Here is a 24575-nt window from a genome sequence, read left to right on the forward strand (position 1 = left end):
AGTAGTTAGTAGTAGTAGTTGATATTAGAAGTAGTAGTAGTGGTGGTAGTTGGTAGTAGTGGCAGTAGTAGTAGTTAGTAATAGTAGTGGTAGTGGTAGTAGTAGTAGTATAGTGGTAGTGGTAGCGGTAGCAGCAGCATTTTATTAATAAATTCTTTATTTATATTCAAATGCCAAAATTAATTTTGTTATATACAGTACTCTAACATATCGTAGAAGATAGGGAAGACCTGTGTAGGCTGGTGATTGTAATTGACCATTGTGTATTGTGTATGCAATATGTAGAAAAGTGTGACAGCATTATTTAGTTACATTTGTCGTTTTATGAAGAGCCAACTAAATAAAAACACAAATAAAAGAAAACGTAAAATAAAAGATTAAAAGATTAAAACGTCCACGAAAAATAACATACTTTTTAAAAAATTCTATCACTCTCTTGAAGAAGCTGTTAATGAGATAATGTTAAAAACCTCCCCTCAAACTGTGCATATTAACTGTAAGGTTGCGAAATTAAATCTTTGGAAGATTATCAAAAAATTAAGTACCATCTGACCGTGAGCATATAGTTCTCGTTCACCTAACAAAGGGCATTATGTACATGAGCCACAAGGTCATCTCTTATGTCACGAGGTAGCAGAGACATTCACGTCTGATGACTCAGTTGCTCTCACCAAGTACGCACCATTGTTTCTTAATCATCATTCCAAGTAAATTTTCACACCCATTAGAATGGCAACAATTTTTTTTTTTGTACTCGTCTGTTGTGGAAGTCTGTATGATCAGTTTGAGAAGAGGTTTTGACATGTTCATTAACAGTTCCCTTCTCAGTAAAAATCAAGGCTAAAGCCACATCGGTGCAATTAACAAGATCCTTGCTGTTAACATACTATTTTCGTAGGTTAGGTCAGTTTGAATTAGCTTTGATTAGAGTTTTAGTTATGAGTTAGCAATCCAGCTAGTCATTCTTTATCTTCATTGTATATTTATGTATTGTGTATGAATACAATATTGTCAGTCACGTCAGCACCTCGTCACTCATTCTACACATAGCACGTATAGGAATATTGCATAACCATTTATATATCATCTCTAGCATACGTGTTCCTACAGCTGTTATACTGCCTTTTAATGTTATGTATTTTATGAATTATAATGAACACTGTTGGAAAATTAACCAAATTGTGTATTTTATTGTCATATCATCTCTAAATTTAATTGTTGATTTACATAGTAATTTTTTTTAAGATTTCTCTCTGAGCTGATGATTGCACTATTATTGCTATATTTTGTAAAGGCAGTCTGATGTCCTTATAAAGAAATTTAATATATAGGCCTATAAATGGCTCTGTGCAAATGTAGCAGACGAGAGAAGGTTGTTTTTAGATTTCTCTTGCTTTCTCTCAGTCTGTTCATCTGATGTGGTTGATCAAAATTTTATTTTGCAAAATTCCAAAGGATATATTACAGTACTGACTGACAGGTCCGAGGGACTTACTCTTGAGTCAGTAATTAAGAGAAACAGGAGTCCTCAAGAAAATGTGTTTCATAATCGTCTCTTTTCATTATAAATTTCACGTGTAACTATCGAAGAGATTTCAATAAAATCAGTTTTTTTTTCTTCTTCTTCTTCTTCTTCTTCTTCTTCTTCTTCCCCGGCACAATTTAAATGGGATTTTAAGTAAACAGTGGATAGGTTTTGCAGGGGTTCTGTTTGTTAGCCTATACAATCCCGTGATCTCACTTTCGTCATCTTTTGGTTTAGAGGACATTTAAAGAGAATGACTTGGAGACATTACATTAATATGTAAAGATTCACATTATTTTTAAAGACCATGTGCTCCTTTGCAAGAAATGGCTGAACACTTTGTAGAAGTGAATATAAATTACATACAGCGTTTTATGTATGTAGTAAGAACAATAAAGGCGTTATAGTTCGATACTTGCTTAATTTTAAACTTATATTTATTAGAAGGGTCCACACCTGTGGAGTAATGGTCAGCACGTCTGGCTGCGAAACCAGGTGGCCCGGGTTCGAATCCTGGTCGGGGCAAGTTACCTGGTTGAGGTTTTTTCCGGGGTTTTCCCTCAACCCAACACGAGCAAATACTGAGTAACTTTCGGTGTTGGACCCTGGACTCATTTCACCGGCATTATCACCTTCATATCATTCAGACGCTAAATAATCTAGATGTTGATCAGCACAGTAAAATAACCCAATAAAATAAATACATTTATTAGAAGGCATTTCATTTTTACTGATTTTTAATAAATAATATGTCGGTCTTTTCTCCTGTACATTTGGGTATTGTCATATAAGAATCACGTTATTTCAAGCAGTGGCAAAATCTACGTCATTGCTATTTCTTTATAATATATACATGTAAATCCAGCACATCTAATTTTTTTCAAAAAACCTCTCTCATCGCACCAATTTGCATTATTTCATTTATCTGCAACTACATTAGATTTTTTTTATGTAGAACTACGTTTTCCTCTTCACTAGGTATGGGAGGTGTAACTTAAGAATTGACAGTCACATAACAATGCAACCCCTCTCTCCTTGTTCTTCTTGTATGCCCCTTGTTCTCATTCTCTTCCTCTTGTTCTCCTTGTCTTTCCCTTGTGCGCCTTGTCTTCTCCTTATCTTCATTTTGTTCTCTTTGTGTCCCTTTTGTTCTTCTTGTATTACCCTTGTTCTCCCTGTTTTCCTCTTGCCTGCAAACTTACGTCTTTGTTGACGAGATTCCTAAATGGTGTTCTGGTGTGTTGAGTTAAAAAAAAGCTTCTGTGTATAAAATTTGACATCACGACATTATGTGTTGGTGACATTTATCATATTTAACTATTCATTACAAATAGCTATGAATTTGCAGGCAAACTCGTGTTGAAGATTCCATGGAAGAATTTATACAGTGCACCTGTTGAGGCGACAATAGAAGGCTTGTTCCTGTTAGTCGTGCCTAATCAGGAAGTGAAATATGATCCTATCAAGGAGGAAAAGTGGAGCCAGGAAGCCAAACAGGCAGAGCTTACTAAAATTGAAGAAGCCAAGAAACGGGAAAAGGAGAAAGGTAAGTGAATAATTTTTGAAACTTCAAATTTCATCTTACTTAGTCCAGAAGAGTACAAATTGGACGCACTGTTCCTTACTCTCATGGCACCAGTAAGCTATACTGTAATATACCCTGCACGATTATAGAAACTAAACATAATATTAGGATATTTTCTTAAATTAGGAAGTCTTGAGAAACAGAAATATATCTTTGCCCAATGAAAAGATATTGCCACCTAGAAAATAAAACTGTTCTTGGCAATAATTATTCACTTATCATGTTTATAGGACAATTGAAAAATACATAGGGTGTCCCAGTGGGAAAGATTAATATTCTTAGAGATCAAGTGTTGGTCATTTTGAACAAAGAAGTTCATATGATGAATATTGGTATATAGTTTATACCAGACAGTTGTCAACCTTGAACTTTTTAAATTTTAAGCTATATAGTATCTTGAATTTGATATTGCCGATGTAGGTATAAGGTGGCAATGCATTCCCAAAAATTTCACCATCCACCTTAATACATTTTTCAACTCATGCAAGATGATGTGTTTCTTGTTGAAGATCTTCATGACGTTCATAAAGAAGAAGTAACATGCTGTTTGTGGCATTTGTGAAGTGCATGATGAGATTTATTGATATTTATGGCTGTTAATATTCTTGTTTCGTAGTTTTAATATGTGTAAATAACTGAAATTAACTTTGTACCATTTTTTTTTTCATGAATATAGATAAACCGAAGCCAGATGATACATTTGTGGAGAAACTTGCGACCCAGATCATCAAAAATGTGCAAGTGAAGATCTCGAACATACATGTCCGTTTTGAGGATAAAGTCACTAAACCAGAACAGCCTTTCTCTCTGGGTATAACACTTCACAACCTTTCTGTGCACACAACTGATGAGAACTGGAAGGCTTGTGTTGTCCAGGATGCAGCGACTATGATCTATAAGGTAAAAAATGTTTTTCTTCCAATTTACCAAAATTTCTAGTTTGCTTCTGTTTGAACTTGTCTTCTTTACAGTAAATTGTTTCCTGTAAGAATTGAGACTTGCTACGACTGATTTCTAATGAAACTTTAAAATTTGAGTGAAGTTCTTAACTTCCTGTTTTATTATCTCATGTAGAGAGGAAGAAAAAATATGTGATACTGCAAAAAAATCTATATCAAGAATTACACGAAAATACACTTTTTTTTTTGTAATTTTCATGTGAAGGAAGTTAGATTTTGACATGCCTTCTGTTTGTTCCCATCTATTGATTGGACTTCATTCATATTCAATGTCTCTTGAGTCAGCTGAGTAAGTTCTTGTGAGAATGATACACGTGATATATGTTTTCTTAAACTGCAAAGTTTCATACAGGACAGTTAGTCACTTTAGATGTGTTTATTGCTTGAGTACACTCACGTTTCTACTTATTAAAAATAAATATTGCGTGAAGGTTGTCGTTTTAATACTACATTAAAACTTATCTCACAAATGAAGTCTTCAAATTAAATTGTAATCACAAAATGAACATTTCCAACAACCATTACTGTATATACCCAAATTAGTACAACAAAGAAAAAAATAATAAACCTAATAGAAACTCAACCATATGGGACACAGAAAGTACCCTGTAACGTAAATTTACGTACAGTAGTGGCAAAAAAAAAACTGGACCGACCCTTGCAGCTGATTTCAGAGCCTTGTTCACTCCGGAGCACGATAGACTGGTAACTAAAACTTTCGTGGTTCGAATCCTGCCTGGGAAGGAAACTTTTTTTTTGTTCCTTATTCCAATTTATTCCCAATACTTTATGATTGCAGCGATATTTTACTACTTAATTAACTTATTATTCCCAGAACATGAATTTTACCAACAATGGAAAAGTATTGGGAATAAATTTGAATAAGGAACAAAAAAAAGTTTCCTTCCCAGGCAGGATTCGAACCACGAAAGTTTTAGTTACCAGTCTATATCGTGCTCTGGAGTGAACAAGGCTCTGAAATCAGCTACAAGGATTGGTCCGGTTTTTTTGCCACTACTGTACAGATTACTAAAATTCTCCGAATTTGAGTTACATGTCTTTTTTTTTTTTAATCAAATTTCTGGATTTTTACATTCATAATTTAAAAATTTAAACTTAAAGGATCACTCGGTAGCAAAAATATTCGCCCATATCAAGCCTGTTGTGCAGACCAATTTACCGACAGAGTTGTTACCCAGAGTGCGCTCTGGGAGACTGGTCTACATTACATCTGCGATGAGATGAGGTGATAGTAGAAATTTGTTGGAATGCCACAGGGGGACCAGAGCTCTCGGAAAAAAAACCCCTGTGTTACCTTGATCATGAACTTGCCCAACACATTATAAATTGGGATTACATCGGAAATCGAACCTGAGTCCACAGGATTATAACTCCAACGTTCTAGCCACTAGCTAACGTTCTAGTTTATTAGCAAAACATACAAAAAACAATTGAATTATTTTTTTGTTCTTAGGCTACTTATTCTGAAATGACTTTAAAATAACATTAGAATATTTGAAGAAATAACACACAATGACTATTTACTTGAAATCTACTATAACAATATTCTTCTTCTTGTACCTGTGTCTAGATACCTTTATGTCAGAGAAATTAATTATCTACAGAATTAGTCTTCAGTCGAAAGTGCAGTTAAAAATTCTATGATCATGATTGCATTCTGTGATGTTCCAACCAATCATTATCTTGAATGAATTTATGCTATATATCATTTATACTTATACTTATGTTCTGTTTCTTAAACCTTTGTTGTCATTTATATTTTTCAGGTATTAAATCTGGAAGGTCTTGCCTTGTACTGGAACCCTCAGTCCATGTTTTTCTCGGGTCGGGAGGCCACAGACATGAAGGACATGTTCAAAAAGGGAATTTGCACCAAACAGGAGCAACCTAAAGATTATAAATATAGTAAGTAAATACATGTTCTTGTCCCGCATTGTGGTCTAAGACATCCTGCTTGAGACTCATTCATGTTACAGAAAACATGCTAGTTCGTGTCCTCATGGGGGAAAAAATTTTCTCATGAAATTTCCAGCCTTGTGATGCACTTGAGGAGCTATGATAAGTAGCAAATTTCAGTTATGGAAGCCAGCTATAACAGTTGAGGGGATCATCTGCTAGCCACATGATACCTGCTTTCTGGCTGGATGATCGTTCACCTCTGCTTTGGCATGTGGACTTGAGACTAGCAGCTGGCTGATTGGTCTGTGCCCTTAAAAGGCTGTAGCGCCATGGTTGTTGTTACTAATTTCACTGTTATACATTACTAAATGAATGTTTGGTTATAATATAATATATTATACCTAAGTTTTACTGTCCACTGAATTTATATATGCGAATACACATAGAGTTCAGTGATTTAGTTATAATAAATGTAAGATTATTGATGTTCTTTGACCAATTATTGTTTTATTTTACTTAGGTATACATAATTACAAATGTACAATAAACAATGTAATGTCTAGGCCTATGAAAACTTAAGTAAAACGTCGTCCTTTCAAACAATAAAACGACTTTCTTTGAAATATAATGTATTTCAACGTCTATTTACTGTTTGTTACATCACGTTATTTTACCACTTTAGTTCCTTGTTTCTGTAAAAATGAAAATATTAAGAAACTTACAAACATATAGTTGTCATATTTTTAATGCTGTAATATCGGCGTATTCAACTTGAAATGCTTTTTTTTTTTTTTTTTTCCTATGTAGTTTTGAGAGCAGTATGAAGACAAGTCGGATTAATGCTGGTTCAAATGTTTCAACTTAAAAACTGGATTTAACAGAAACAAATTTATAACAGTCTTGTGTCTTCAGCAATGTTTATTGTCAGTTTCTTAAAAATATATTTCACTCTTCAGTTCATAGAATTTTACGCCATATTATTAAATGCCAGTATTATGGAACATATATACAATAATTTCAAATTGAATTAATTATTGTTTCAGAATTCTGAATGCAATAAATAGTATACTGATACACAGGCAGTTCACAGATATATATTGGTAAATCTGTAAAATAACTCTCTTCTTAGTTACTATACTCTGTCTTTATTTTGAAGTGTGTGATACAGTTATTCTAAAGAGTTTTCCTGCAACAGAAATTCTTTATGTGAATCAAATTTGTTATGAGGAAAAGTGATAAGCGCAACGCTGTACTATTTTTTCTAAGAATGAAAGTTAAGGTCTCACCGTGGTTTTAGGCATAATATATCGATTATTGATAAGATTTTTTGTATTCGACAAATGATGGAGCAAAAATGGAAGTGTAAGGGCACAATAAATCTGTTATTCATAGATTTCAGAAAGGCATATGGTTCGGTTAAGAGAGAAGTTTTATATAATATTCATTGAATTTGGTATTCCCAAGAAGCTAGTTAAAATGTGTCTCATTGAAACATACAGCAGACCAGAACATATAGGCCTGTTTTTGTCTCACGATTTTTCAGTTCACTGTGGGCTAAAGCAAGGAGATGCACTATCACTTTTACTTTTTAACTTTGCTCTAGAATATACCCTTAGGAAAGCCAGGTGAACAGAAAGAGTTTGGAATTGAACAGGTTACATCAGATGCATGTTTATGCAGATGATGTGAATATGTTAGGGGAAAATTCACAAACTATTAGGAAAAACACGGAAATTTTGCTTGAAGCAAGTTATGAGATAGGTTTAGAAGTAAATCCCGAAAAAACAAAGAATATCATTATGTCTCGTGATAGAACATAGTGCGAAATGGAAGTGTAGAAATTGGAAATTTGTTCTTTGAAAAGATGGAACAATTCAAATATTTTGGAGCAAAGTAACAAATATAAATGACAGTTGAGAGGAAATTAAACTCAGAATAAATATGAGAAATGCCTGCTATTATTTGGTTGAGAAGTTTTTGTCATCTAGTCTGCTTCAAAAATAAATTGAAAGTTAGAATATATGAAACAGTTATATTACTAGTTTTTCTGTATGGTTGTGAAACTTGGACTCTCACTTTGAGAGAGGAGCAGAGGTTAAGGATATTCGGGAATAAGGTCCTTAGAAAAATATTTGGGGTTAAGAGGAATAAAGTTACAGGAGAATGGAGAAAGTTACACAGTGCAGAATTGCACGCATTGTATTCTTCACCTAACATAATTAGGAACACTAAATCCAGATATTTTTGAGATGGGCAGGGGAAAAAAGACTTGGGGAGGCTGAGACGTAGATGAGAGGATAATATTAAAATGGATTTGAGGAAGATAGGATATGATGCTAGGGACTGATAGCTTATGTGAGGGCAGCAATGAACCTCCGGGTTCTCTAAAAGCTATTTGTAAGTACGTAATTTGCAAGTTAAGATCATTTCCATTTATGAAAGTGAAGGAATAATAAAAAAAAGTGAAGTGATTTTAATACGATTTTGATCAGTGTAATAAAATGAATGTAGGCCTAATATTCTTCCTAATACGGTTTGTTACTTTATTGCATTAATTTGGTCCAAATTGTATATTTAGTTCATTATTCAATTGTGTATACATTTAAAATATCAGTTTATGAGCTTCTAATATACAAGAAAATATTAATTTAGTATAATTATGAGTATATTAAGAGTAATGCTACTTTAATTCTTTTTAAAGTGCTTGGACCAATCAACTCATCAGCTCAATTACGGTTGAATCCAAAACCTGAATATGATGGCTCAAATTACACCATCCCAAAGGCCCAGCTCAGTCTGAATATGGAAAAATTGTCTATAGGTAAGTTTAATGCTGCTTGTTTATGCGGATGATGTGAATATGTTATGAGAAAATCCACAAATGATTAGGGAAAACGACGGGAATTTTATTTGAAGCAAGTTAAGAGATAGGTTTGGAAGTAAATTCCGAAAAGACGAAGTATATGATTATGTCTCGTGACTAGTACATAGTAAGGAAAGAAAATATAAAAATTGGAAATTTATCATTTGAAAATGTGGATAAATTCAAATATCGTGGAGCAACATTGCCATATTTCCTAATGACAGGAAATAACAATATATGTTAATCTTTTTATTTGATTTGGAAGAAAACCGCACATTTTATTGAACTGCAAAGGGATAAATCATTTCTTATCAGTTTCTCTAATGGTAAGAATAAGAATCAGAATCGATAGTAGGCCTACTTATTGAGTAAAACAGTGTTAATATTTAGGAGAATATTATTTTTTTGGGAGAAAAGTATTCATTTGGGACTAATATGGTATTGAAGTTTTTTGTTATGGTCTTTCCAAATAATGAGCTGTTAAACTATGCACATTTATATTATTTTTCACTCTAAAAGTGTACAGTATTTCATTTTTCCTTCATGGTCATTTTCTGTATTTAACACCAGAGACAGCTTGCTTTTTCTACTGTCATGTTCTGCTGTTGAAGACTTCATTTTTAACGTAAAGCTTGTGCTCTCTATATTTATTTCACCTGGAGGAAGAATAATTCAGCTGTTATAAAGCAGTAGACACTGGATACCTAGTTGATCCTCAGGTCCTTATTATCAGTATCCACTCTACCATCTGCCATCCAGGTGTGTCTGATAGGAATTATTACAAGGTAAAGTGAAATAATGAAAAAATATAAGAAGAAGAACTAGAAAATGTAGGGAGAATTAATACTATCTCATACTATACAGTAAGTAATATTGAAATACCAGCCAATTTGAAGGAGAAATTTAAGAAGACCGAGAAAAGAATGAAATACTGAACCACAATAAGTCAGAGAGCCTAAGCTGTGAAGAAGAATGCAACAAGCATGCTTGAGACTTTATTTTTATTTATTTCGTAATAATGATTTTCACTTTTTAATCCGTATTTAAAATAAACTTGGATAATAGTCATTTAAGGCTAACAGGTTAAAATGATTTCAATACTGTCACATATATAGTTATTCTATAAGAATTGAATCAATTTTTCTTATTTTGTAAGTGCAGAATCATGTCAGTACATTGGCAATAAGTAAAAGAATCGCAATGTTATTTAAACATCATTAGCTGAAAGTAAATTTAGAGAAGAATTCAGTGGCATATGCCTGGTTATTATTTTTAACAAGTGAAACAAAATCTACAGACTTCTGAGGAAGCTGCAGTTTTACTCACGACATTTATGACAATGCAGGACATGTGGAATTTTCGTACTCTTTCTGCTTACAGATGCCAGAAAATATCTTAGTCAGTCAAACTATCTGCACCTGAAAGTAGATACTGTAGAAAGTGAAAAATTGTTAAATATTTAAACATTTAAGAACTTCTTATTTACGTAGTTTTAATTTACCAGGTAGATAAAAAAGATAATGATGATGATGATGATAATAATAATAATAATAATAATAATAATAATAATAATAATAATAATAATAATAATATTTATTCTGGCGAAGTTAAGGCCATCAGGCCTTCTCTTCCACTTAGCCAGAAACAAAAGAAGCTGATACAATTTGCAGTAATACAAGTTAATGATTATAGATTAATATTTAAAGAATACTAAAAAACTGATATGGTCATAGAAGCACTACTTGAGTAAAATAATGCAAACATACTAAATAATAATTACAAAATAATATAAGGCTTAGAAGATACACTCAGTGAATATGCAAGTGGTAAGTGAACCAATATTACAAATTCAAACGTAAATTATAACTGTACGACATTGGGGAAAATTACATACACACAAGGAAAATTAAACATGAATGAGGAAGAAAAAAACATTTTCAGAAAAATGAGTAAAATAATATGTACTAACAATTTGTAGGATTACAATGAAGATTTATAATTTCAATGATAAAAGTACATGAAGTACATACAACAATCATGATATGATAAAGGAACGGGAAAATTAAATCTAAAGCTAGGAGTTATGTGGCTTAGTACTGGTCACGTGTTTCAATCTTCAATCTTCTTAATGCATCCAACTGTTTGCTGACAACATAAAGTCTACTATAGTCCACTGTTGTTGTTGTTTTCTAATGCCAGGCATTTGACAATAAAGTCATTTGACCTCTTGCACTCCAATATTTTTCAAAGATATTATCATGGCCAGCCACTGAAGCACAGATTAAAGATATGCCATCGTTGGACTCGCAATAATAGTCCACTGTAGTCTATTCAGTAAAAATATAGTGGGACTGCGTTGGTGTTAATGCAGCTTATGTGGGTACTTCTTTGTCACCACGACAAGGTGAGTACCCACGAGAGGGTGTGTTTGAATAATTTACTTTTAAATTGCAATATTATTCGACAGTTTCTGAGGGAGCTGGGTAAGAAGTTCCAGAAACGAATTGCTTATGCTGTGAAAGAGGAAGAATAGTGAGCTGTTTTATGGCAAGTCATAGATAATTAAGGGTCATTTTTAGAACGAATACCCAGACTGTGATATGAGGACAAGAAATTAAAACACACTAAGAGGTAGTTAGGCAAAGAAGTATTGATGATGCGATATAGGAAAATTAGGGAATGGATATAACTTCGGTCCTGTACTCTTACCCACTGGAGTGTTTCAAGGGAAGGGAAGATGACTTTTCATTATCATGATGAGGAAATTTCGCTAGAATTGTTCGTTCTAAGTATGTAAAAATTATTTTAAAAACTACATTTTTAGACCTGCCCAACTTTGCAATGTTACAATGATGCTAGATGTATTAGTCTTTCGCATTTGTAAAATATTTCATGCTATGCCTGTCCTTGATCATTTGTTAACTACGTACTTAAATGAAATTTTAATGTTGTATCAATGAATGTATAAATAATTTTTCTTTCGTGTTTTACAGGAATAAGCAGATTTCAGTATCATGATTTGATTGATCTATTAGAGTCATTTGAAAGAATGAGTGTAGGAGCTCCATACAGAAAATACCGACCATTTGTGTCCAGCTATAGAGGTCATTACAAAGCATGGTAAGTTAGAATATAATGTAAGAGTAGAAAATAGAATTTTATGATACTCATTCGAGTATTTTTTCTAAATTGTAACGTAATATGTTTATATTCTTAAGTGATTTTTGTATGAAAGATTTACATTGTCATATTTTCAATGATATTATCTCGTCCAAGGTACACTTGTAGTTTCTTCATCTCCATGTTCTGATAATATGGGTTTGGTTTCTTATTTGGGAGATAATCATTTTTCATTCTTATTTTTGTGTGAGTTGTGTTTTCTTACTTTTTTTTCCATATTCTTACAAGTAGAACATCATATTTAGTCGAACATATTGTGAGGAATTCTCGCTTTTTTGTGATTGTCTGCTGTTCGTACATATTTCTGAGTAAATGATAGAGGACTTTTATTATTTTGCGTTTTATTTTTTTTAACTAATAGCGGGCACTTGACTTGCATCAATTGCCTAAGTGTCCACATATAACGGACATTGTCTCGAAACTTGCAGTTCTTTCAGCCGACATGAAGGCATGAACAATGTTGAAATTCCAGTAGTGGAAACGGAAGTACCCTTCAAAAACCCATCACTAAGCATCATCTTTGTCCACCACAAATTTCAGTTGGTCCCGCTGGATTCGAATTCAGGTTACCACTGTGGAAAGTCAATGCTCTAGTCATTTGGCTATTAGTGCTCTTTTTTTATTATTGATTCGTAATTAAATTAAAAAGTAGAAGAAGGGTTTCCTAACAGAAAGTGTCCCAATACTTCAACTAACTGGCAGTGGTAGTTACTACTGTTTCTCTTACTACTACTGTTACTGCTATTGCTGATGCTGCTGCACCATAACAATAATTTATTTCATGCTGCTGTTTTTTTTTCTCAGGTGGCACTTTGCATATACTTGCATTCTTGAAGAAACAGTTCGTCGTCGGCGGCGGAATTGGAATTGGGAACATATGGCCCAATTCCGACGAGTGTGTCGTTCATATGCTGAAAATTATCAAATCAAGTTAACTACACGCAAACTGCCAAGCGATGTTCAAGTCACACTTGATAATTGTGAGAAAATTTTGGATGTTATGAATATTGTTCTCATCAGACAGAAGATTGAAATGGATGTAAGTTAAGCATTCATAATTTTATAAGAAGTTTCACTTTATACATAGTTTTGCATTTGTCTCTATTGTTTCACATACAATAATTTTAATTACATTATACAGAGTGGAAGTGAAATAATCCTGCAAATTTTCAGAGTGAATAGCTCATGTTGTATGTAACAAAAACGTGTAATACAGTACCATATTGGTGGAAAGTTTATAGTTTTCTCAGAAAAATTATTTTTTTCCCAAATGTTTAACACCCTCTTATTTGGTAGCTATTGTGAGTAGGATCGTGAGTTTTGTCCATATAGATAGAAAATGTAACAAAGAATCATTTATCCTTCTGGTATATTTCAATAGCATGGACGGTTTTCGTGTAAACTTAATTTAAAAACCATTAATTTCAAGCCATTGAATGATGCAATCAGATTGCAGTGTTGTAGCCAGAGATGGGGGCACGAGGTAGTTCACGTACGGAGACAGACCTGAGTTCATTGACCTCTTACATCTGTATTACGAGAAGAAAGAGCACTGTTAGCGGCAATGTTGCCAGACTGCTGAAACTTCCAATTCAGTTTTCTAATTAACCATGCGTTTAATCACAAAATGTAATTTAAATTTTCTATTCATTTGAGTGTACCCTATTGCCCCTTGCAATCTGCAGGATTATCTCACTTCCACTCTGTATATGATCTTTGTAAAGTTACCAGTAAAAAAAAAAAAAGCTAATTTATAATAAATGATAAAGATTCATCCTCTTACAGAGATATGATCCCACAAGAAGTAAAGTCCTGATTTTGGAAGATTCTAAAACTTTCTAAGTGTCTGAAAGCGTGCTCCCTTTTAAATAAATAAATAAGTAAATGTGTTAATAATGCTTCCTTTTAAACCAATCAATCCAATCAATCAGTCAGTCAGTCATTACTGGGGTAATGAATTCTGTCCTTACTGATGTCCCTATTTCAGAAATGGAATTCATAATGCCAGCCTTTTTGTTACTTTTATTAATAACGATTTACCACGAAAATTGTCTGTAGCTGCATTTAGATTGGCAACAGGCCAGGATTGTTTGGCCAAACACCTGCATAGAATTGGAATATATCAGTCCCCTAACTGTCCATTGTGCAACTCAAATCAAGAAATGGATTCGGAACACCTCAAAATCTGTGCTTCAGTGGCTGGTCATGATAATATCTTTGAAAAATATTGGAGTGCAAGAGGTCAAATGACTTTATTGTCAAACGCCTGGCATTAGAAAACAACAACAACTTTTATTAATAATTAAAGCATTTTTACTTCTACTACTGGTACACATTCAGTTCTAATTTTATTGTCCAGCTGTATGAATTGCACTTTTTCATTTCCAAGTATTAAAAGTTCTTTGACTGACATGTTGTTTAGAGCTGGTGTCTAAATCTTTCGTGTGATTAATATATTTGTAATTTTTTAGATGTTTAAATCTCCACATTAGGCAGTGTATTGACATAATATATGAGGCACATCCAGAAAGTAAGTTTCCCGATTTTTTCCCCTTGGAAGTAAACGTAATTAGCCGTGTCAATTGCGCATGCGTAGCAGATCTATGACGTATCAATCATATGCCAGCCAGACAGGTCCTGTCTGGTGCCAGTAGCATGGCAGCAGTGGTCCGAAATGGAAGCTCTTATTCCTTCTCCCGCTGCCTGCGAGGTTCGGTCGGTGATAAAGTTCTTTAATGCACAAAGCATTGCGCCAATTGAAATTCATCGGCAGCTCTGTCAGGTCTATGGGCCGAACATCATGAGCAAGCAGATGGTGCGTCGCTGGTGTAGGCAGTTTTCCAAAGGTCGTCAAAGTGTCCATGATGAAGAGCGCAGTGGGCGACCGTCCCTCATCAATGATGGTCGTGTTGAGCTGGTGCGGCAGTGCATCATGGAGAACCGTCGCTTCACGATTACGGAGCTGAGTAGCCATTTTCCGCAGATATCGCGATCCTTGTTGCATGAGATTGTCACTAAGCACCTGCTGTTCAAAAAAGTGTGTGCCAGGTGGATGCCGAAAAACCTGACACCCGAACACAAAATGGAACGTTTAGGAGCAGCACTGACATTTCTGCAACGGTATCACGATGATGGCGACGAGTTGCTCGACAGGATCGTCACGGGCGATGAGACTTGGATTTCGCACTTCACCCAGGAAACCAAGCAGCAGTCAATGCATTGGCAGCATAGTGGATCTCCGGTCAGGACGAAATTCAAACAGACGCTGTCGGTATGGAAAGTGATGTGCACGGTGTTCTGGGACAGGAAGGGCATTCTGCTCATTGACTTCCTTCCAAAAGGTGAAACAGTGAACGCTGACCGTTACTGTGAAACACTGCGAAAATTGCGACGTGCCATTCAAAACAAGAGGCGTGGAATGCTTACTGCAGGTGTTGTGTTCCTCCATGACAATGCTCGTCCACATACGGCTCGGCGCACAGCAGCTGTTTTGACGGAATTTGGCTGGGAGTTGTTTGATCAACCACCCTACAGTCCTGATCTTGCTCCCAGCGATTTTCACGTTTTCTTGCACCTCAAGAAATTCCTGTCCTCCGGTGAGCGTTTTGGAAACGACGAATAGCTGAAGACGTCTGTCACACGCTGGTTCCATTCACAGGCGGCAGAGTTCTACGACAGAGGGATACAAAAGTTGATCCCTCTATAAGACAAGTATCTCAATTCTGATGGTGACTATGTTGAAAAATAGCTGAAACATTGCTGTACCTGTTGCCAATAAATGTTTTCCTGAAAGTGTGTGTTCTTTTTTTTTTTTTTTAAAAAATGGGGAAACTTACTTTCTGGATGCGCCTCGTACATTGTATCTTTAAATTTATTGGGAAGAAATCTGATCAGGGTTTATTATAGAATTATCCATGACTGATTCAGGTGGAACGCATGGATCGCAAAGAACAGGAATTGAAGAAACAAAAGTCAAGTTCAGGCTGGTTCAGCGGTTGGTTTGGAGGCAGCACGCAGACCAAGGAAGAAGAGGCTCTTACTGCAGCAGCAATAGGTTTGCATTCTCATTTGTCTATTTGAGAGAGTTGCTATTTACAACTCCTTTACCTTAATTTATAATTGTATGGAAAATATCAAGTTCCAATGATCAGCATTGTGAATGTGTAACTTCAGTTACAGACGAAATATCATCCAATCATTACGGTGTCATAACAACTGTCGCCATCTTCTGGAAACCAAACGCCACTCCTCTGTTCATCCTTTGGCCTGGCTCTAATCCTCGAGCATTCATAGCTGTTACTACACCCTCCATCCGAGTTTTCTTTGGTCGTCTTTTTTTCCTTCTTTCTGATGGGATCAATTCCATAATTATTTTTGGTAATCATTGTTCTGGCATTCTTGTGATACCACTGTAGCCTTTTTCTTTCTATTATATCTGTAATGTCTGCTTCATATTGCACTTTCATAATTTCTTGTATTCGTCTATTTCTCATTTTTTCCATTTTAGCTTTCCCAGCTGATTTTAGGACATCGATTTCTGTACTTAAAATCCTTTTTGTTTCCCTAGTTGGAATTTGCCAAACTTCAGCTCCATATGTTAGAATACTTTGGACTATGGTTTTATATACTTGTAATTTTATATTTTTTGTAATATTTTTGCTCCACCAAATAGAACAAGTGCATTCAATAGATGTTCTAATTCTTCTCCATTATCAAACTTTAAATTTTCATCTTCTTCTCCTATAAATTTCGTTTCTGGATCTGTACTAGTCTGAATTGATTACTGTCATAGAAATCACGATTGGTGTTCTGATTTGTAGAAAAATGTATAATCTCAACCTAAGTGACTTGCAAATCTGTATGAAAAAAATTATTATTTACAGCAAAGAAGTTTGAAGATGCCATGACTCCTGACGAGAAAGCAAAGCTGTACCGTGCAATTGATTATCAAGAAAACATGAAACCTACTCAATATCCAAAAACATTTGTTGAAGTCCGTTTGAGTTTCATGTTAAATTGTCTTGCTCTGGAAGTACGAGATGATTCATTACAAATTCCTCAAGTAATAAGTGTTGAACTCAAAAGTGTTTCCAGTTGTGTTGAACAGAGACCTTCAGCTGATGCCTTAAAGTAAGTATAATGAATTTTCGCGTAGGCTTCTGCGGCTGGTGTACATGGTGTGTGGATAAGCTTCAGGGCTTCTACCGCGCTGTCTTGGTGTTGGTGGCTGACATTTCGACCGCTGTGTTGTGGTCATCTTCAGAGCAGTTGTTGGATAAGGAAATAGTCTGCGAGCTGATATATATATAGTACTCTCCCCATCGAGACTACTATATATATACTAGCTCGCAGACTATTTCCTTATCCAACAACTGCTCTGAAGATGACCACAACACAGCGGTCGAAACGTCAGCCACCAACACCAAGACAACACGGTAGAAGCCCTGAAGCTTATCCACACACCAAGTATAATGAATATTGATCAGTAATAATTCTCAAAATAATCTATGTCAGATCCATATGCAACATGTCAAAATTTGGGGACTCCTAAATATTAATAGTATAGACAAGCAATGTATGCTATTTTACAATAATCTTCGGTTGTAAACAAAAGTATCTTACCTGCTAGATAGAGAGACACTAATGGACATGAGCTTCCTTTCATCATTTTATTAATTAAAAAATATGAAATAAAACTACAGTAAAGTAATATCCAGCATACCTGTTCCATATTTAGAATGAAGATAGATTTATTGAGATCTCTGCTGGTCATTGTACTTACTTGATTGTGTAATCTATTATGATTTCTTCATTGCTTCATTGGAGTAATGTAATATATAGGCTGAACCATAAGTAATGTCAATAATTCTGATGGGTGATTCCTTGAGTAAAGAGCAACAAAAATATCAAATATCATTTTGCTATATTTTGAATAGTTTTCCAGAAAAACGTGCATTTTAAACTACATGAATTATGGGAACTTGCAACTCTGCGCCCTACAACAAGGTGGCAGTTGTGTTGCTCTGAACAAACCCCTCCACCTGGGTTGTTGAAGGTCAATGCCATCATGCCATGTACATTGCATTTAAACTCGTAAGAAACAATACAGATAATATACCATTTAATTTTTGTGTTTAAACTGTGTTAGATAACGGAGAATGAACACTGCTCGTTTCAAGTTAAACAAAATTTTCGACAATTTAAAATAAACTCTAGAACGTAATTTTAATTAAATGTTGAGAGAACACAGGCAATAAGACATGCTTCTCTTTCAAAGTAAATTGGTAAGATTAAGAAATATTTCTACACTCCCAGTTCAATTGAGGCAGTCAGAACCGAAGAGGTATAAGTGCACTTAAGTTATTTATGAGAAAATGTGGTTGAAAGTGTTTAAGATTTCATAGATTCAGTGAAATTTTTTATTTCGATTTTAGTGTGTGGTGTTGTTAAAAGATGCATCTCTTTCCCACTAAAATTTTAAATGTTTTAGTTTGTCTTAGATGCATTTAACTCATGTTCTTAGAAATGTCACTTGTACCCCTTTGTTTGTGATCCCCTCAGTTGAACATTGTAGATATTGTGAACAATAATGATGCATATTTCACGTTATAAAAACAACATTTTAAAACATTTAAGACTCTAAAGGAAAAAATAAAAATATGATATGCTTAATTCACTTTGAAGTAATGAACAAAATTAAAATAGTAATATTATGGAACAAGTGTATAATGTAATAATTGTATAACATTTTTTTCTCTCGCTGTTATTTATACTTGCTTTAACATCTTTGGTCATATTGCGAGTTAATCTTTTGAATGAAATCCGAAGGCCTGTGTACTATTGTTGAGACTGGTTCTGTTGTTGTGAAATAGCTGGCGACTATATATGTATTAAATACTAGCTGTACCCGTGCGCTCCGCTGCACCTGTTAGAAATAAATATAAAGTAATTACATAATTAAAATAGGACATTTGATCCAGGGAACATTCGTGTTTGATAGAAGAATAAATCGTTTATGTTACTTAAATTGTATTAAAAAATTAAAATGTAACCATTTTGATCCAGAGACCACTCATTTGGTCATAAAAATTATTTTAGGAAGTACAGGAAACGAATGCCTATCAAGTTTTCTGTGAATAAAAAGCTATTTTAATCTTACCTGTCCTTGATTCACTCAGAAGTTACTGTAATAACATTATAGCATTATGTCCATTTAGAGAAACTACACTTTCCAATGGTGAATTATTAATTAATTATACAAATCGGTTAATTTAGCTTCCGATATTACTTTATACAAACACAGAAACTTTCTCTGTAGGCTATGTTTCATAGCTTTCGATTGTTGTTGTCCAAGGCCCCTTATAGACGAAGTCATTTGTTTTATTTCATTACACTGCCTTAGATGGCGTTGTTATTGTAATTTTGAAACTCATGTATCTCATTAAATATCAGTCCTATCAAAATTTTGCATGGAATAAAACTTATCGGAAATTACTTTTAAAGAAACTTTTGTTATGTAATATTTTTCATGAAAATTAATAATAAGGGAGATATTTCGACTTATTTAATTCAAGCCCCCTTATAACCCCCCTTTTAAATAAAATATTTTGAATGCCATATAGCCTAAATTCTAAATTACAGCGAACTTAATTTATATTCCAATTTTCATATAAATCGGTTCAGCCATTATCACGTGAAAAGGTAACAGACAGACAGACAGACAGACAGACAGACAGACATACATACATACAAACAAAAATTTCAAAAAAGCGATTTTCGGTTTCAGGGCGGTTAAGTATATATGTTAGGACCAATTATTTTTGGAAAATCGAAAATTGCCAGAAAAATTTTGGCTACAGATTTATTATTAGTATAGATTATAGTACTGGCAAATCGTTTTATAATGTTAACTTTATGATACAAGTTATGTCTTCTTAATTAATAATATTTAATATATCAAATTTATCATAGCAATCTCTTTTTTCATAGACCATGATATCAAACTACACCACATCATTACAAATCTGATGTTATTTCCTTATTAATATTCTTTTATAACACTGTTGTACAAAAAAAAAAAATAGCGTATGAAACTCATTTATAATGTTATATAGACCACCACTGTGGTGTAGGGGTCAGCATGCTGGTCTCTTATGCAGAGGGCCCAGGTTCGATTCGCGGTCGGGTTGAATTTCCTGGTTGAGGTTTTTTAGGGTTTTCCCTCGACCGTAAGCCAAATGCTAGGAAATTCAGGCCACAACATCCCTGAATATCACCGGCCTCATTCATCACTGAAAATATTATAGTATTGGCAACTCGTTTTATAATGTTAACTTTATGATACAAGTTATGTCTTTATTTAATATTTAATGATCTGCTGTGTATAGTAACTTGCTGGCATGGTGTTGCAAGATTCGAGATTTGATTCTCAACTTTAGCTGTCCTGAGGTTTTTGTGACTTACTAATCGTATGTTGTCTCTACATTTAGATTGACTGTGCAGATAGCAGACCTCACAGTTTTTGGCCTGAAGCAGGATGCAAGATTGCCTAAACTGGTCACATCCAAGGAACATGACAGTAAAGCACTGTTGGATGTTCTGTTTGAAAAGAATCCTCTGGATGAATCCTGTGATCAGAGGATTCATGTGGGTTCAAAATCATTAGAAGTGGTTTATGATGCTGAGACTATCAACAAAGTGGTAGATGTGTTCAAGGCACCAAAGCCAGTTAATCTTTCTCAGTAAGTTCTTAGAATTGGTGGTGTTAGTGAGACTTTAAGAAATTTTGCGATTCACAATGCAGTGGATGGAGGTGGAATGTGCTTAAGCATGGAATTTTATGTGGGATAATTGAAATATTCTTACAAGGAGATCACTAAGAAAATTTTGGCCCTGAAAAAAAAAAAAGACTGACTTTTGGATTCTGATGAACTTACTGGTATACACAGAATGGGGAATTTATGATGGAAGCACAAAGTGTGGCTAGGAGATCAGACTACGTCACATGTAACCTTTTAACATTGCTTTTTAAGTAAGGTGTCATTTCTGATAGTTTTGTTCTGTGCCGTCTGTACTCTAGGTATGAATCCTTTGCCAGGTACTGAGGGTCAAATCAGTTGAGCTTAGGATTTTTTACGAGGTGGACTCCTCCTCACTCCTCTTTTTCAAACAGGGTTATAACCATCTTTGTGGAAATTAATCTGTTAATACAGAGAGAGTCAAATCTTAGGGATTGGCATTCCTGCCATCTCTCGGCACTACAGTCTTGCAAGCAGATCGCAGCTCTTGAGGATAACATTCTTGCTGTTTCAGAGCAATACAGTGTGACAAGTGATCTTTCATGTAACTAGTGAATTATTTATTTACGGAAATGAAGAGAATAAATCTGAATTTCGAAAAAGTTTTTCAGAATGTCCTCTGTTACATTCTGTACTCTGTTTGCAGGAATGTATGAAGTTCTGGGACACTGTACATGAAATCGGGAAAACCCATCGCACAAATTGTTACACAGGGATCTTGCAACTTAGTAAATATGCCGGCAATTTAGGTTTGAGGTGATCTGTTGGCAGACACAATGCATGGTTTTTCTTATCAGTTGTTGCATCACACTCGCACTTGGTCAGCTGTCTGAACTCTATTGAGATATATATATATTTTTTTTTAAACATGAATAGGTACACATTACAGCAGAGCATTTTGCTCGTTGACATGTATGTACTGAATTAGGAATTGTGTAAATTGTGTTTATGCAAGTTTTGGCTGCACTTCTCCAGAGACTACACAACCATCGAAACATAATGTTATTAAATTATTTAATATTGTAAGTGGTGAGGAACAGGTTCTGTTCTCGATAAGAAGAAACGTGTATACTGCTAATACAGAGTATTAGTGAGGATGAGTTCCAGCGAGTTCCCAGAATGTCGTACATCTTTTCACTGTGTGTATAGAACGTAATATAGGACATCATGAGCAACTGCTCTGAAATGCAGGTTAGATAAGGGAAAGGTCACTTGCCAGACTGTAGTGTCGTGAGATGGCAAGAACATTATCCACAAGGGCTGATTGATAATCTGCTTGCCAGACTGCAGAGCTCAGAAATGACAGGAGTTCTTGTCTCTTAGGTTTGACTCATCCTGTATTATTCATTAAGCTCCCTAAGATGCCAGTTGTTCAGTTGTTAAATATAAATTTGGGGTAAAGGATCCATTTAGAGAGATTGTGAATAAGCTTCTAAAACTGATTAAAGTTTCAGTTGTAGGACTGCCTAATTAACTCTGTTCTTTTGATGTTAAAAAAAAAAAGACACTCAATGAGTCCATTGAGACTCAAGTGTCTAAGATTAATGTAGGAAAAAATTTGTGTGACTATGCTCTTTATATTTTAATACTACTAAATTTTCAAAATCATTTAGATTTGAAATTATATTAATGTTGCAGTAACTTGTTTATAATTGTAGTGATTATTACATTTCGTTATGCGGATTTTTCAGGAAATAAATTTTCATGTCTAGTACTTGCAAGAAGAAATCGTCAGTGAAAATGAGGCTATTTTGATAAACTCTTATCAAATTGTAAAATATAAAGAGTAAAGAGTAGATTACACACAGTTTATAGGGGTGGATGATCGGTCTTTTCCAAGCAGTGACTTTTTAAAATGGCAGTCTCAGGTTTTGCAACTACATGTCGATCATAGCTAGTTCATTATGAATCGGCATAGTTAAATGGTTAACAGTGTAGTTCGGTACTGTAGTTGTATCGTAAGTACTCAAGTTAGAGTCTTTGCAGTAACCCTTTTTTTATATTTTTTTGTTATAATACTATTTTATTAAATTTTACATTTCTTACTTTTATAAATATTATAATATACTCATAGATTAGTATAAAATTATAGTGCTGTTAAATAATATAGACATTTTATTTTTTCAGATTGCAAGCTGCAGCAGGGTCAACACTCGCAGATTTTAAAGAAATGTCAGCTACAGGATTGCAACATGCTATCCAACAACAAAACATAATGGATCTGAAAGTAGATCTGGAAGCTTCATACATTGTTCTTCCACATGGAGGAATATATTTGGGGTAATGGTAAAACATTGTCATATAGACCAGTTTCTGTCTGACGCTTTTCCTACTTACTGTAGGCAAGCAGATGCACTATCTTTTTTACTTTTTAACTTTGCTCTAGAATATGCCATTAGAAAAGTCCAGGAAAATAGAGAGGATTTGAAATTGAACAGCTTACATCAGCTGATTGTTTATGTGAATGACGTGAATATGTTAGGAGAAAATCCACAAACTCTTAGGGAAAACACGAGAATTTACTTGAAGCAAGTAATGAGATAGGTTTGAAAGTAAATCCCGAAAAAAACAAAACTTAGAACGAAATGGAAGTATAAAAATTGGAAATTTATCCTTCGAAAAGATGGAAAAATTTTAATACATTGGAGCAACAGTAACAAATATAAATGGCACTTGAGAGGAAATTAAATTCAAAATAAATATGGGAAATGTCTGCTATTATTTGGTTGAGAAGCTTTTGTCATGCAGTCTGCTTTAAAAAAACTGAAAGTTAGAATTTATAAAACAGTTATATTACCAGTTGTTCTGTATGGTTGTGAGTGGCGGTGTGTCCTACGCGTTCAATGATTCAGAGAATCCCCGGGAAAAAAAATTAATTGTTGAAATAAATTTATTTATAATTTACACTATCATTCTTTGTTTCTTGCTCATCTTTAATAAGTTTACTTGTGGCTCTGATGTATTTTTTCTGTATGAAATCCTATGAACTGTAGTGATCGAACACCTACATGCTTGTAAGCTTCTGAGGTTTAATTTCTCCTCTGAACCTCACCAAACCAACTTCTGGACTTGGGTGCGAGGCGAGAGGCAAGGGGAAATGCTGCATGGCAAATGTTGGTTGTGCTTGTGTTCAGAAAGACTTTGTGATGCAGACTGGAAGTTAGCTCCAATCTGTAGCTGAGATCATGCTTTTAGCATGTGTACGTGTGTGTTATTGATTGTTGTATTTATTAATGGTTTCTTACGATCCTTTAAATGTCCATTTAACCTTTCTTGACGTTTTAGTCTTAATAAGTTCACTTATGAGTGTGACCAGTGTTGTTTTCAAAGAAAATGAATAGTGTTCAATATCTCTTACAAACAACTTTTTCAGTTTTAATCTTGGAAGATAAGTGTAAAATAAAGAAATTTGAAAGACTGTACCTCAACTCGATTTAAAGCAAGCACAAACAAGCCGAGGTAAGACATTTTGCAGGGCTTTCAATGTAAAAAAATATTAAAGAAACAGCTGGATTTGCAGTTGTCAATCTACACATAAATTATTTTGTTTTCCGTGCCTGCTATTTGTTAAGGGTAAAGATACGAGCTGGACATGCACTGGTGTATCAGATTTAAGCCATTTGACACAAAAACGTAAGATGCATGAGGAATCTATTGCTCACAAGTCATAAGAATGCTTGCCTAGATTTATCAGTTCTTGGGAGAACAGAAATTAAGCAACAGCTTAGCTCAGCTTTCAGGCAGA

At 34.3% G+C, this 24575-nt stretch overlaps 1 protein-coding gene across 3 annotated transcripts in view; it reads left to right on the forward strand.

Annotated features, from left to right (window-relative positions):
- The window catches only part of Vps13 (vacuolar protein sorting 13C), a 157821-nt gene that overhangs the window by 8352 nt on the left and 124894 nt on the right, over positions 1 to 24575 (forward strand). For all 3 annotated transcript variants that reach the window (XM_069818432.1, XM_069818433.1, XM_069818434.1), the window contains exons 3-12: positions 2874 to 3071; positions 3787 to 4010; positions 5857 to 5995; positions 8691 to 8810; positions 11846 to 11972; positions 12837 to 13071; positions 15960 to 16086; positions 16916 to 17162; positions 20522 to 20773; positions 22958 to 23110. In XM_069818432.1, coding sequence (XP_069674533.1) covers positions 2874 to 3071; positions 3787 to 4010; positions 5857 to 5995; positions 8691 to 8810; positions 11846 to 11972; positions 12837 to 13071; positions 15960 to 16086; positions 16916 to 17162; positions 20522 to 20773; positions 22958 to 23110 — 1822 coding nt within the window. The remainder of the gene's footprint in view (positions 1 to 2873; positions 3072 to 3786; positions 4011 to 5856; positions 5996 to 8690; positions 8811 to 11845; positions 11973 to 12836; positions 13072 to 15959; positions 16087 to 16915; positions 17163 to 20521; positions 20774 to 22957; positions 23111 to 24575) is intronic.

The sequence above is a fragment of the Periplaneta americana genome, chromosome 2 (genome assembly GCF_040183065.1).
Source record: "Periplaneta americana isolate PAMFEO1 chromosome 2, P.americana_PAMFEO1_priV1, whole genome shotgun sequence".
NCBI classification, from domain to species: domain Eukaryota; kingdom Metazoa; phylum Arthropoda; class Insecta; order Blattodea; family Blattidae; genus Periplaneta; species Periplaneta americana.